Here is a 15,657-nt window from a genome sequence, read left to right as displayed (position 1 = left end):
ATCTCCTTGCTCCAATTTATTACCGCTACTACAGTTGTTGGGGTTGAAGAGGGCTTCTTTTTTTTCTATTTCCTACATCCAAAAAAGTTCACTACTTATTATAGACATAGATGATTTTGTAAAAAGGTTGGGTTTTTTCCCCCCCCCAAGGGCAGCTTGATTCTTATCATTTTTACAGCTGCTTATTCACAGCATCCAAGGGATGATTCCTGTCACACTGAAGAACTTCAGTGCCAGTCTTCAGTCTTCAAGTATTCCAGCGAGTTTTAAAATGGTAGAAAATGTGATTTTTCTGCAATGATGAAGTCTCCAAAGGATTATAGAGTTCACATCCTTAAATCGTGTAAAGACGTATGGCTTTTGAAATGTTGATCCCCACTGGATCCAACTGAATAATGACAAGCTTGCGTTCCCATGGATGAAAACAACTTTGAAAATTTCAGTCAAGAGATAAATATGATTAATTAACTCTAATGAACACAGCAGTCTGAATTTTCACATTTATATTTCAAATGCCCCCACTCTCTTCAGTATTTCTGTAGGAATTCAGCACATATAGAAACCTACTTATTTTATATACTTTTAACAGAACCAGTTTTCATTCAAATACAAATAACATCCCTGCTTTAAAAGAAAACTTCCCCCCTCCTCGCCCAAATCTGTAACAGAACTACAAATTAAACTTTGGGAGGGGAAAAAAAACCCTACGTTAACCTATACAGCTACTTAAACACGCATCAGTGAAACTTCAGCACGTAAGTAAAATGACACAGGTAAAGAATAAATGAATCCAAAACCAAACTAATCTTCCTCTTCACTCCACTCTGAAGCCTTGGTTTTAAATCAGCAAAAGCCCCAGGACCTAAATAGCGACTAAGTCACTTTTACATGTCCTTGCTGGGCAGCAAACACCATTTCTAAAGTTATCCTTGCTGGAAATCAGTGTTGAAGCTGTAATGGCCAAGGCATCCTCCGTTCAACCGACCCGAGGCACACGTGATGCACCTGTCACAGTATAAATACTCAAAGCCCAGTTTGGTGCAAGAACCTTTCTCATGTCTCTGCTGCGCCCATTAACGTTCTCAGTCCTTTCTGGATTTCAGCATGTTCAGGTAAATCTTAGAGCATATTTGTGTATTTTTCCTGAAGGCTTCAAGAGTTTGCTACACATTCAACCAGCCCGCTTGTGGAAACAAGTTCTTCTACTCCATGGCAGATACAGGAATCCGTATGTCCTCCCTCATCATTAGAAACACAGCCTTTTTTTAAAATCGTAACTATGCCTTGAATAATTAGCCAAGATTAAGGAAGACCAGAGACTTGACAATCAATTATTTCTATTTCATGTTGTTAAAGACGACAAATTCAGGTTTGACAATCACCCAATATAACAATTTTGTTTTCTGAATACCTTCCTTTTGGGAAGTGAGTGAACCACCAAGACGTTACAATCAGCAGAGGCAACACAGACACACCCCCCCCTTTAATTCTGAGTAGACAGAATTGCCTAAGATGTGCTATAATCTCAAATAATGAAAGCCAGCAGAAAAGCAGGAAAAGGTCAGTTAGAAAACCAAAACCCACAGGATAAATGAAATGGGCTGTAAGCAAATATCTAGTGAGTAAGCCACACAGATTGGAGACCACTGACTTTCAACACTCAAACCTGAGCCAGTAAGTTCCCAAGGCTTAGTCCTGGATCACATAATGTACCTCCAATGCTCGGTGACAAGATCTGCAGACAAACGGTCACACACCAAATCTGCTTGAGATCAAAAAAACAATATTCATTTTCAAATAGTGGTGCTCAGCAGGACCTGATCAACAACAGAGAAAGCTAGCACAAATGCATTAATTTCACGTTTTATTTTTCATGTTGGTGAAACACATAGCCTCTCCTCAAGAAGCAGCAGCGGTAGAGCTGTTACAAACACATTTTGTACTCTAATACACCACAGATTTGGAAAAAGAACAAATAAAGCACAGGTTTCACACTGCACTTGGCCATACTGAGTCTTAAGTTACAGATAATTTAGAAATCTTCTGATTTTACACATACATTGCATTGGCCATCACTCAGTCTTCATGCATAATTTATTTTTCTTACAGTCAACACTGACTTTGGAAACTTTCTTGCTGTAAATGGTATATTTTCCACCTTAAATCACTAAAATATTTACATAAGTGTGCAAATTGCTTTGAAAGATAGAAACAAACACTAACACATAATACACAGACAGCTTCTTGTATAGTTAAACATTTACTAAAAGGCAGTTAACTTTCCTATCACAATTTCATTGCCTAAAATAGGAGAATAAGTTATATAAAATAGACCATCTTATTTTCAGACACTTCAATTTCTGCAGATTTGCTCTTTGCAGCAACATTGCAATCAAAGTTCTACTAAGATTCAGAGAAGCCCCTTTCAATTCAATGGCAGCTTAACGTGTAGTCCAAGTTACTTTTGTCCCAGATTTTCCACACTTGGCACAGGGAAAAGAGAAAAAAGCTGGGGAGGCTTGGGAAGACAGTCTTGCACATCTACATTGGTTTTTGGCAATATGAAAAGTATGCTTTAAGAATCTAATGCACAAATTTTAGTTTTTAAGGGCCTGCTAGTGTTACAAGCACAGTTTAAATAAAGTCTGCAAATTCTTTCACAGAAGCACACAAGGTTCCCAATTTTATTTCTTATGCATGTTGTCTTCTCAGATATATACAACTGTTCACACACACAAAAAAAGACTCCTTGGGACAATTCAACAAAATTGATTTCAGAATCGGAAGTAGCAGGAAAAACTTGAAGAAAATGACTTAGTGTTTCCAGTGCTCCTACATGTGCAGGTTTTTTCTACTTGTGATAAAGACTCCCCATAAGAAGTGCATGGTCACCTTCAGGAACAAATCCAGAAGGTAAAAGTTGAGTAAACTTGCAAGTGAGTTGCTCCAATGGTGAAAAAAGAAGCGTTACAGGAAAGTCTTCAAAACCATCTTTCATGTATACTTGTAATCAGAGAAAAGCAACTTAATTCCCAAAATTTCGTTTAGACTGTTTTATAGAAGAGCAAAAACTTCTTTCTATACTTATCATTAATAACAAAGGGAAATTACCTGTCAGTACAGAACTAGTCTAGTGTAGTCTCAAGTAGCTTTAAAATCCAAGCTGATTTTTACATAATACAGAGACAAGACTGCTTTTTGAACACCCATTAAATTGAATAGGATGACTTACAGCAGACCCGCCTGCAAATCATGCTGTACCTTGTTCAGCCATCACAATGCTATTGAGTACTATCCAACCCAAGGAAAGTTAATATTAACCTTCTACAAGTTTCCCTTCGTCACAATCAAGTCTACGTCAGACATATGATCACATATACGTCAGACATAGGCTCAGTATTTTTGAAGATATCCAATTCTTTAATATGGCAGAAACCGGATCAACACTTCACGCTGTGCTTTTGGTCTATAGTTTATTGAACTTTGGGCATCACGTATCGCATACAAATCCCTGCTAGATTCCAAGTGATCTCACTCTAGTGCAGATCTTGATTAGGTTCTTCTGAAGAAACAGACCACAGGTACAACTTCCAGTGTTGTCAACTTTTAAGCATAAAATGATCAAATTTAAGACACTACAGAACCTTGCAAAACACATGATGACTTGAAAGCAAATAAAAATAGAGAAGACGTATTAAAATTTGGTTACTTTGGATTCTGAACTAGTTTCAAAAGTGCCATTTGAAAGATAGCTGTTCTACGCTTTGAAAATATGAAAGAATGAAATGTCTTTGTAGACTAGCGTATTGATTAGTAAATAAACACGTAGAACACTCATGAACTCAAACATATCATTGAAACATTGCACCAAAGTTTTTGTTAAACATTGTCTTCAGAGCTTTATATTCAATACATGTTATCTGCTACCTTCAGTTTCTTTTTTGGTTATGGCATGCTCCAGGAACACCGCTAAGACAGGTTGTCCACTCCTTCCATTCCCAAGCTGCACATTACAAACTATGCATACGTTCATTTCCAAAGACTTCAGGTCAATAAAGTTCTTGAAATGAAAGATGTGTGTGTACTTTTAAACTTCCAAGATAGCTTCAAACTAGTTGACTTAGTATTTTCCACCCACGTGGACTGCTTGCAAAGAATAAGGTATTCAAATAATATTCCAAAGTGGAGTAAAAATGTGTTGAAAATAAACTGAATGCTCCCCCTAGTGTTTATACTAGTGAAAAATCCTGCCTGGCACAGTATGCCTCAAGTGGTGTTAAGCAGGAGATAAATAGTCAGATGAATGATCGCGTATTTAAGTCAGAAAACAATCACAAGCACATTAGTGGGACCAAAAAGTGTCAGCTATTGTAATCCAGCACGTCAATTTTTGTACCGCTCTCCCAACTCCAGTGCTTCTGGGGTTTTGGTTTCTTTTAAACTGTGCTTTAAGTAAAAATTTCTCTCAATTCTTTCCCATCAACTGAAGGCAGGGCCCTGAGGAAGTTCCTACCAGGTAAGAAACAGAGTCCAAAAATGTTTCAGGATGATAGGTACAATCATGCTTTTTCTCCTGTATTGTACCCAGAAGCTGCCAAGTTAATATTAGCATTCCCATATCAGAATTGCAATGAAGCTCTGGTAAATCTGGTACCTTTGGATATGCTCAACATCACAAATAAGTCACATATTTAAGACAACCTATTTCTGTAGCTAACATAGTCCACCAGAATATTCATCCTCTTCCTCTTCAGCATGAGAGCCCACTGCAGCTGGTCCTCTTGCTTTGTCTTGTGCAGCATTTGGTGATTTCTTCTTGATTCCACCTCCTGGGACCACCAAGGTAAGACCAAGCTTGGCATACTGACAATAACAAGGCAAGTTTAATTTCTGTACCACCACACAAGTAAAATCTTGTTGAATTACACTGCACAGAATTGACTGACGCTCACAATAAACAAGCAGGTAACATTCCATACAGAAAACTGATCGATGCTGCTTTCAGATCTTATCTTTCCAGCTTAGAATAAGCCTAACATTGGTTCCTCAAACACTCTTGAGAATGGGATGAGAGATCTGTATTGATACCGCTTATGATAGAATAATTTGGCCACAGACTACAGCTTCTGTGGTTCAAGCTTTACTTTAAAAAAAATTTTTTTGCAGGTCTGCATACATTTTCTAGTAAAAGTTCATGTAAAAACTCTTACAAGTGTTTTTTCAGTAAGACTAGTACCTAATTTTTACTATCCAACATGATAACAAAGTAAAATTAGTCAATACTGTTACAAAGTTTGGCATGGATGGATGTCTCTTTTACTTCACACTTTTCCTATCCTTATACTTCCTACAATTTAAAAGTACAATTAAAAAAAAAAAAAAAGAAAAAAAAAAGGGAGAGAGGCACAACTACTTCCCTAAAATATTTTTTTTTTTTAAAAAGTCTTTCACTAATTAGTACCTTACTAAGGAGTAAGCACTGAAATAAACATTTAACATTGCCATCCTGCAGACGTGATATTCTGCCATGTTTATGGACGCATATCAGGTATATGATATTTCTGAGACAAAGCATAAGCAGCTAACTGTTCTGGCCCCTAAGGAACCAAACAGAAGGGAATTGAAATTTAGTCTACTCAAACTCACTCAGCAAATCCATAATAAACTGCTCTCTCACCTAAACCTTCCCACCATCTGAAAGGAACAGCAATGTGGGAATTTACATTGGCAGGCAGCAAAGTAAAAGAATACATTAAGTTCCCAGGCACAGGGTAGGATGACAGACCAAGTAACAATAAATACATGGACGCTGCTCTTCTTAGTTTCCTCTACTAGAAAAAAAAAAAAATCTCTCAACCTGAACAAGCGAAGTATTATTAAAAAAAAATACACAGGAACTGCCTACTTACATCATTGTCCATGTATTTGAACAGTGGCAAATTACAGACTTCAGAAACTTGATCCTGGTCTTGCTGGTCATACCCTTCTAAAAGTTGCTCTAGCGCTGCACAGTCTTCACTTCCATTAAATCCTGGTATACTGAAGGAAATTAAGAGTTAATTTAGGGCATTTCAGCAATCTACTTGACACTCAGCTATCTTTAAATACTGCTGGTTAATAGCAGAGGAGCAAGCAGCTTGTAAGAATCTGATGGACTGCTTTTTCCACAAAACTGCCTATAGCCACTTTGATTTCTCCAGGTAAATGGGTAACATCCATAAAATTAAACTTTCAACAATGTTAGTTTGCATGCTGAGAATAGACCACAGTCATAGTACAGACAAAAAGAGAGTATTAGGATTTTTTAGTTTTTGCTAACTAGTCAATAAACTCTTCCTCTACTTCAGATACAGAAAAATTCTGTAATGAGTTTCTACATATAAAGTACAAATTCAAGACTTGGAAAATATGAGTAAGATGTTTAAAGATCAATCTTGAAAGATTCTTTCTAAAAATAAAGTTCAATTTAACTTACACATATGTTCAAGTCATTTCACTAAAAAAACAAAACAGTTTAAGTAGAATACTTAAGGGAACGCTATTATTGTACTGTTAAGTCAACCGAAGTACAGGCTTACAGTTCCCAGACAGTGTTTCCGTGCTCTTTCATAAGAGCAGATCTACATTAATGAAACATTCAGTTTAAAATCATAGGCCATGAAATAGACTTACCTATAGCTTTCCCTCACACATCTTTCTGCAGCAACGTAATCATTTCTGTGAAGGTGAACTAAGACTTGAGCAATAGTTTTCTAAACAAGAACAAAAAAAAAACCCACAACCTCATGATTCTTTAGAAATTAACAATAAAATATGAGAAAAATATTGGACTGATAATATTTAGCATGAAAAAGGTCATTATGATCTGCAATGATACTAAGATACTGACACAAAAGAGTCAGAACATCATAGTGAAAAAATAGTGAGCCATATCCTCAGGTGGTATGAAGATTATCTCTTGCAACGAACTGTTGCACCAGTAACAGTTTGTGTCGTTCGCTATTTTTTATAACATCTTTATTTTTTATCTGTTTGTTTATATCAACAGCATCTTATCTTCAACATTGTAGTAGTGAGAAAGGCACAGTTAGAGGTTGTGGAAACATACACTACCCCGAATTCTTGTCATTGAGCCAGAAACGTATCCCTAAACGAAGAGGTACATAGTGTCAGTCAGATGTCAGCTGTTTCTAGTTACCCGGGAAAACTTGAAATGCGCTGTCAGAAATTGCCTCTTAGAATTTACCTTATAGCATGTCGGGTAATTTTCAATTTCCTTATAAATACTTTTTTCCTTTTGAAGAGACAATGCAGCCTCATCTAATCTAAAAAAAAAAAAAAAAATAAATCAAGAAACAGCAGTATCAATGCCAGGAACACAGCATAATAAATCTGAGACTAATTACAAAGCGATTAACTAATACATCAGCAAGTCTACTGGAGTAAAAAGCAGTACAACTAAAAATCAGCAGTGGATCTTAATAACAGAGTAGGTTAAGAAATACATAGTCAGCAATTCCTTTTGGATACATGCAGGCTAAGAACAACTCTGGTGTTCATTCAGAGAAACTTCATTTTTCACAACATTGTGTAAGATGAATGCCTTGTTTCGTACCCTAAGAGATTTCTTTATCTCACGAGGTTACTATAAGCTATCAGTAAGTCTAATATCGACAAACTATCAATATTAAGTCATAGTAACTGCTTTTGAGTTTGAATAATTTTTAATCATCATAATAAACTTCTAGAAATTAGTAATAGCATGAACTATAAAGCAGCAGAGCAACCAAGTCTTTCAGATGAAGCTATGTCAACTCACTTTAATAGAAAGACTTTCAAGTTTCTTGGTAAATTTCTTTTTCTGACTACAATTCTGCAGTGAAATATGAAGTGTCTTAAAAGGAGAGTTAGAAACCCAGATAATTTCTTAAAGGAACTAGCCATTTCAGTAAAGCAAGCTAAGATGATCTGCAGGTAAAGTACGGTGCTAGCAATCAACCACTACAATGAATTCCCATTGAGACTCCAAGATACACTCTTCTTTAAGAAGTCCAAAATCAGAGTGCTGCAAACACATTTCTTTCCTCAGGTTAGTCACCTAACTCCCCTGTTTTATATTCCACAACTATAAAAGACTTTCAAGTACTTCCTACATATTAGTGCTGGAAGGAAAAAAAAAAATATCCTGAAGTACTTTAAGAAATAATGAAAACGGTGTGTGTGCTTTCTAGTTATTCAACAAACAAAAAGGAAACAAAGCCTCACAGCCCACATTCTCCCATCCTAGAACACAAAACATGGCATATCCCACAGAAACTGAATTTTAGTTTGAAGTGCATATCAAAGAAGAATTAAGTAACAGTATATAAGCCAACAACAGCAAGAAAAAAATCCAATAAAAATCACTATTAAAGTTTCAATTACATTTAAGGGGAAAAAAAAAGGCATAAAGCTATACCTGCGTCCTCTGACTAGAAGTCTTGATGCTTTCCCTAGCATTTCTAATGCTTGCCGTAAACGCTCTTCATTCTAGAGAAGAACAAAAAGAATTCATGCATTCGTATTTCATTTGCATAGAACTAGGACCATTAGACCTTAATCTAAGTGTCATCTGTAACTTAGAACAACTGCTAATTACTGTATCAGCAGTTCACATACTCAAGGGAAACATGAAGAGCATTGGTGCACCAAGTCCCACAGCCAGCTCCTGTAGGGATCTACAGAGCAAAGTAACATTAACGCAAACTTGCTAATCTGGAAACGTGACAACTGACAATAGAGAAGTACACCAAAGACAGTAGCAAAAAGCAAACTCTTTTCTTCTGTGTCTTCAAGGATTTCCAACTATTTTGGACTCCAGGACTTAACAGCATCTACGTTCCCTACCCTCTGGGCTGCCCAACAAGAGGTAGAGCACATCGAAAACATACAAAATTCAAATTCAGTCAAGTCTCAAACCAAGAAAAAGGCAAACTGATTTCTAACTTTTATAATCTCCTCCTCTACAGCATAAGAAGCCTTCAGCTTCATTACTCAGCCACTGATGTGAAAGGAACAAAAAATAATTTAGAACCCAATCTTAGGCTTTTTCTTAACTTTATAGTTGACCCTAAACACCAATTCACTCATCTTCATCTACTTTCTGGGACCAGAAAATTCTTTGCTGGTGGTGAAAAAAAAAAAAAAAACAACAACAAAAAGAGCTCCCAAAACCCCCACTTACTTCAAACACTGACGCTGCTTGCTGATAGAGCTGCACAGCCTTCTCTGGGCTCACATTTTCTATTAACCTGCAATAAGCACAAATAATTTCTCTTCAGATGAAATTCAAGTATTTTTTTAACCTAAAGGCACCAAAAATATGAAAGAAAACCAAAGACATATCCACGCCCTACATGCATTCTTGCCACCAAGACCACAGACTTACTTTCCAGCCCTCTCCAGTGCAATAGCTGCTGTATCTGGTGTCCCATTCTCCAGGTACATCATACTGGCTTTCTCGATCAGCTGAACTGCTTCGGGGAGTCTCTGCATCTCCTGCAAAGCAACAGGCAGAGGGGTGCTGCTGTCAGGAATTATGCTTATGTACAATGAAACAAGTCAAACCAAAATGCAATACCTTATTTATTAAGATTCTAATTTTTATTTACAAACTTGTTAGAGCTAGTTAAGTTGACCACCAACTCCCAAAAATTCACTTGTAAGTACCAAACTTTCATGTAAGGCGTAAATTCGTGGTAGTTTAGAGCAGTAGCAGCATCATTCTCCCATTACCCTCTGACATGAGGTCCTCACCTTTCCTTCTATAAAAGAAAAAACATTTTTGTTGCCCCCCACAATTACAAATGTTGCTTCCCTAACCTGGTGAGGGTATTGGTGGGGACTATGAGTCAACACAAAAATATCCCTATAGCATGCAATTCGCTTACATATATTTGTAAAATGGTCCAGTGCACAATATTTTTCACTATAAACCAGAACTTTTTAATAAAAACTAGTAAATGAAAATACCTTTAGCATCATGCCAGCTTGTTCATAAGCTCTGCAGAGAAGAAAATGTACAATTTAGTCAGATATGGTGCATTTCAACAAGCCGTAGTTAAGCAAAAAAAGTTAACATGCATCAGCTATCACTTCACCGTTAATATTTAATGCTTTGAAGATGTTTCAACCGTTTTATTTAATGATACAGTGCATGTGTAACACTACCTTCCACAAATGAAGTGTTTCAACCACACTCCCTATTAAATATCTATTCTTGTGATCCAACCCACAGGCAATAATTGGATTATTTATCATTACCTGCTTGCTTTGAAGCACTCTTTCATTAAAAATTTCTTTGCAAGACTGTCGAATTTCAAAATTACAAAAAGTTAATCTAAGAAAAAATATTTCATATCAAAAAGGTGCTGAAGAATGTCAAAAGCATCACTTCTTCAGATGGCCATTGCAGGTTTTCAGACTCTCCTAGGCCTGTGCTTCCATTAAACTCACTTTGAAACAGTGAAATACTTGAACCATACCATTTACTACAGCAAGATCAAAGTGAGAGTTCCTGCTTGTAGCATATGCTAGAAAATTTGTTTCAGATTACTCAGTGCTTCTGTACTTACTTGGCAGCATGGAAGAGACTGGAAGTAACATTGTCAAAGTCAAGGACAAAAGCCACAAAAATATAACGCAGTAAAATTATTAGTGTGCAAAATCTTATACAAGTACTAGTTTCAAAGCAAGGAATCTCATAAAGGCAAATCAAACCCACTACATTTGTAGGCAAAGTGTCAAAAATAAATGCTCTGACGGATAGAGTAAGTGCAACACACCAAAGTATAACTGCGTGTAAAGTTGTAAAAAGCCTATTTATTTTAAATATGTTTTGGGTTACCAAATGCTACTACAAGTAGTGCAATAATGTTTGAGTTGCATTTAGTTTATACTATCCATTTGTAGGTATTTTAAACAAAATATAATAATTTCTGAATAAGTACCTAGACATCTTAGGCACCAGTCAGCATTTTATCCCTCCAGATGTTATTGGAAAAAACACAGATTTTTTTGAACAAAAGAGCTCTTTAGCTTTCCCACTCACAGCACACAGGAATAGTCTTTTAAAAGACAATTTTGTTAGACTGACAAAACGCGCAAATATATTAAATACATCTTCTACTACCCCCCATTACCCTATTCTAAGTAGCAGCTAGTCAGCTTCTTGGAAAAAAAAAAAAATAACAACCAATGAAAAGATACGCTTTATTGTTTTCATGTGCCTCAGCTTCCCGTAAACAGGCCTCCCTTGCCTGGTCAAACTGCTTGGCATTCTTAAAAGCAACAGCTGCAAGAAATCAAATAAAGTTCTTATTTACAACTTGTCATTTTCCTTTTTTCACCACTTCTGCTCAAGAATTTAGCCACCTAAAGATGCAAACAGACTTTTTAAATGAATGTTTACAGTTTATGAAGCTCTTCCAAAAAAAGCCCATGACAGTCTTCCTTGCTTCATTAACCACTTAGATAACATTAAAAACATCTATTGTCAACAGCACTTCCATACTATCACTGTACATATATTGTGCATAATGTGTTTAACTGGATTTTGGAACTCATTCTATTTTTTAATTACAGAACTGCAGGAATGCACGTGTATATAGTTTTAATCATTAGAGTTTATACAAAATCAGTATTGCAGGAATGGATGTGTACCATCAACAAAGCATACCTATAACTTCCTCAACACAACCACTTCAGCACACAAATATGTATTTCTATTTCCATTAGACTGAAAGGATATTAAAGTAGGATTTAAAGTAAAGTCCAATTTATAAATGCTCCAGTTGTTCTTCCAAGTTTGTACTTTTTTATTCAGGCTTAAATGAATGAGTAGGAATGCCTACAGTAAGAAGCCAAAAAGCCACGATAAATTACTACTATCAAAAAGAAGAAAATGTTTTAAGAGCATAAAGAAATCAACTAGTAAGAATGTTATATTCAGTGTGACACTTGCAGTGGAAAAAAGAGGAAAGAGATCTTACTACACCTGAAAAAAAACAACTGGCAGAATCTTTCTACTTTACTGAGACAGTCTTTTGTCAGGATGTACATCATAAGATGATGAAAAAGCAAAGTTTTCAAACCAGCTCAAATATTCATTGTTTTGTAGGTCAAGACATAGGATTTGGGGATGGATGAGTGAAAGAAGTAAAGTTTTATTTTTATCACACACAGTAACATACAAAATAGAAGCTGTAAGTTTAAAAAAAACACAACTGTTTTTACAACTGTTCCAGATCTCCAAATACAATCTGAAACTTATTTTATAGTGCTACTAAGAGTATTTTTTGTTGTTTTATCTTAGTTTGTCTTCACAACAGTTTTACTTACACAGTAACATACTGAAAATATGTGAAATGTTATCAGGGATTAAGCTTAAAGAATATTTTGAAACCGTAAAGTATATGGCTATATTTAGAGCCAAACATACCTGCCTTCCCATATTCGGTTGCTGCACTGTCATAATCTGGTTTCCACTTTAAGAATCCAGTTTTCAGACTAAAATGCAAGAAGAAAGGCCTATTAACAATGAATAAAGATTTTGTCTCACTTTCAAAGCACTTCAGATATATTTAAAACTTTAGACTACCTCTGACAAGGAGGAATTACCTACATGCCACTATGGTGGCATCACTACTGTAAAAACAAATGCTGGCATTGCTAGGAATTGCACAAAGCACTGCAATGATCTCCCATAGCTACATGCCTTGTCCTGACAATCTTCTACTGTCCCCAGAGAGTCTTCACAAGTCCAGCTCCTCAACACTAGGAAGCCAAAAGAAGAAAAATACTTCCACCCACACCAACACATCTCAAGATTTCGAATACCAGAACACTTATGAGTATTTTTTGTTACACATCATGAAGTTCCCAGTGTTTCCCTACAGCAATTTTTTGCTGCTGAGAATTCTCAAAGATTCTCCATGAATATACAAATGAAAGAATTTACTTACCAGTACAAAGACAAAGCCTCATATATCATTTATATGTCTACAATGAATCATGACACTAATTGGCACCACGTGCACATACAGACACATATATATAGGGAAAAATATACACTGCAAAATGAAGCGAGTCATCAGGCAATGCTGACTTCAATATTATGACGTCCACACTTCTAAAACAAATATAAAAATTACCATAACTTTAGAGCCCACTTCCACGTTTGTTGTAGGCAGACATTTCAGATGCAATACATGCTTCATTCAGAAAAACAGTTGTATATAGACTCTATGTTGGTTTTGTTGTCTTACATGGATGAAAGCCACAGTATGTAACTTTCAAGCAAGCCTTTATATTGTATTATTTTTAGCACAGGCAAAGTATCAAATGCATCAAGCTGAAATACACAATGCTTTAATCTGCACACAATTTGAGATTTAGGTGCCTTTTATTTTAAATGCTTTCCAGGATAAGCTTAAAATGAATTCCACTGAAAGGCACTTTTGGTCAAGTAATTTGGATATGATACTGTGGAACAGATTTTTTTATTCTGAGAAGGTTTCTCCTCTATCACAGTTTATATTTTTGATCCATGATTTCCAGATGGCCCATCGCTATTCTTACTAAAATTACAGCATCTTTGGATTAGTCAACTCTATTATATCTATACTGTAGTCTGTGAAATTAAGACTTATAAGCAAAATTGCTATATTTAGTGTTAAAATACACATTAAAAGACTATCATGTGTAGATGTTAAGCCCTCTAAGCTAAATGTCAGCACAGGTCTTCGAGGCTATCTAAAAAGAAACAATCACACATTTCTCATAGGCAGGAAACAAACCAACCCGCACCATCGCAGCAAGGTTAACCCTTTTCTCCACCACAATCCCCATAACTCTTTTCTTCCGCTCGTCTGTCTCCCACTAACTTTAGCAGAAGTGACTCCCCCCGCCTTCTACTTGGGGTCACAGCAATAAAGGCTACATGGTCCTTCAGGAACCCCAGGCTCCAAGCCTCAGAGCCACAAAGCCTCACCGACACGACTTTTTCCTTCTAGGACCGCTTTATTCTCGCAGTGCCGGGAAGAAGGGGGCCCCTTAGCACCCGCCCCCTGTAGACCCCCGAGGCAGAAAAAGGGCCGAGCATCCCTATCCTCCTACTCCCGCCGCGCCGGCCTCCCCCAGCTCCGCACCTCCCCCTCCCTCGGGGTCGCGTCGGCGTCTCCCCCTCAGGCCCGCCGTGGGGCCTCTACCTCTGCAAGAGTGACCGCCCTCCCCACCACTCCGCGCGGGGCACCACGGGAGTTGTAGTTTCCCCCAGGCCTCCACTCCCCGCATGGGCGGCGGCGAGAACTACAACTTCCAAGAGCCCAGCCCGGTCCCCCGCCGCGGCCCAAGGGTGAAGAAGGGGTACGGAGAGGCCACGCTAAGCTAGAAGACAGCAGCCCCAGGGCTCAGAGGCCGCAGGAGAAGGTGGCCGCGGCGGCAAGCAGCCCGCTCTGTCGAGCCCCGCTCGAGCAGGAGGCGATACGACGCTTCCATGGGGCGGGCCTGACAACCTGGGCGCTGAGCTGGCAGCCATGGCGTCCGCTCGCCAGCTTCCCCCCCCGCTACGACCTCCCCTCCGCTCACTATTTCTCCGCTTTGGCGATGTGCTCGAGCGCCTCGTTAATCTTCTGCGCCGCCATCTCGCCTGCCGGTGGGGGCTGGCCGGCACTCCTGCGCCTGCCGCCCTGCGCTCCCGCTACGGAACGCCGCGGGGCTCACGGGGCACCGAGGGGAAGGGCTCAGCCCTCCGCCTCCCTCACCGCGCCTGCGCCGCCGCTAGCGGCTGTTGCCGCGTCAGGGCGGAGGTGGGTGGTGCAAGGCCCTGGTGCGGCGGGCGCCCATGGCCGGCGACGGAGGAAGCCACCTGGCTCCTCTGAAGGTGGTGTCACCTGGCAAGGGTCGTGCAGGTGGGGGGTTGTCCCCGGAGTGTTGGGCCGTGCCTCGCTGCGGGGAGCCGGAAGGTACCTCCGCTGCAGGAGGCCCCTGCCCCGGCCTGTCCAAGGGCAACAGGAGCTTTTTAGAAAATAGGAATGAGCGCAGGCCTGCGTTTCCCAGGGTTTTCAGATGGAGGCCAGGTTTTGGTGGAAATGTGTCATGGTTTAACCCCAGCCCGCAAGTGGGACCACACGGCCACTTTCTCACTCCCCCAGCTGGGATGGGGGAGAGAATCAGAAAAGTAAAAGTGAAAACTTGTGGGTTGAGATAAAGGCAGTTTAATGAGTAAAAGCCGCACACACAAGCAAAGCAAAGCAAGGAATTCACAGCTTACCTTCAGCAGGCAGGTGTTCAGCCATCTTCAGGAAAGCAGGGTTCCATCGTGTGTAATGATTACTTGGGAAGACAAACACCATCACTCCGCACATCCCCCAGTACCACCACCTTCTCCCCAGCTTTATATATTGAGCGTGACATCATATGGTGTGGAATATCCCTTTGGCCAGTTGGGGCCGGCTGTACCAGCTGCGTGTCCTCCCGGCCCACCCACTGGTGGGGTGGTGTGAGGCCCGGAAAAGGCCTTATCTGCTCAGCAGCAACCAAAAACACCAGTGTGCTTTCAACACCATTTCTCATCCCAAATCCAAAACAGCGCTATACCAGCTGCTAGTAAGAAAGTTG

At 38.9% G+C, this 15,657-nt stretch overlaps 1 protein-coding gene across 1 annotated transcript; it reads right to left on the bottom strand.

Moving 5' to 3' along the window:
- Nucleotides 1-1,774: 1,774 nt before the first annotated feature.
- Nucleotides 1,775-14,681, bottom strand: NAPG (NSF attachment protein gamma). Its single transcript, XM_074146425.1, has 12 exons — nt 14,626-14,681; nt 12,479-12,546; nt 11,248-11,332; nt 10,614-10,631; nt 10,012-10,042; nt 9,428-9,537; nt 9,224-9,290; nt 8,459-8,529; nt 7,247-7,325; nt 6,673-6,752; nt 5,910-6,039; nt 1,775-4,863 (listed from the first exon to the last, which is right to left on the bottom strand). The coding sequence occupies exons 1-12, from the start codon at nt 14,679-14,681 to the stop codon at nt 4,714-4,716; spliced, it is 945 nt and encodes a 314-aa protein (XP_074002526.1). The 3' UTR covers nt 1,775-4,713.
- Between the last annotated feature and the right edge of the window lie 976 nt (nt 14,682-15,657).

Source organism: Numenius arquata, chromosome 4 (assembly GCF_964106895.1).
Source record: "Numenius arquata chromosome 4, bNumArq3.hap1.1, whole genome shotgun sequence".
In the NCBI taxonomy this organism is placed as follows: Eukaryota; Metazoa; Chordata; class Aves; order Charadriiformes; family Scolopacidae; genus Numenius; species Numenius arquata.
The sequence above is the reverse complement of the archived record's forward strand: the minus strand, read 5'-3'. Positions and strand labels throughout refer to the sequence as shown.

What these genes read in the sequence shown, in the direction of transcription:
- NAPG (XM_074146425.1), bottom strand. Translation starts at nt 14,681, where the DNA reads ATGGCGGCGCAGAAGATTAACGAGGCGCTCGAGCACATCGCCAAAGCG. An exon ending in GCACTGGAGAGGGCTGGAAA is followed by an intron (nt 9,291 to 9,427) that starts GTAAGTCTGTGG and finishes TGCTTATTGCAG; the next exon opens with GTTAATAGAAAATGTGAGCC. An exon ending in TCAAATACATGGACAATGAT is followed by an intron (nt 4,864 to 5,909) that starts GTAAGTAGGCAG and finishes TGTTATTGTCAG; the next exon opens with TATGCCAAGCTTGGTCTTAC.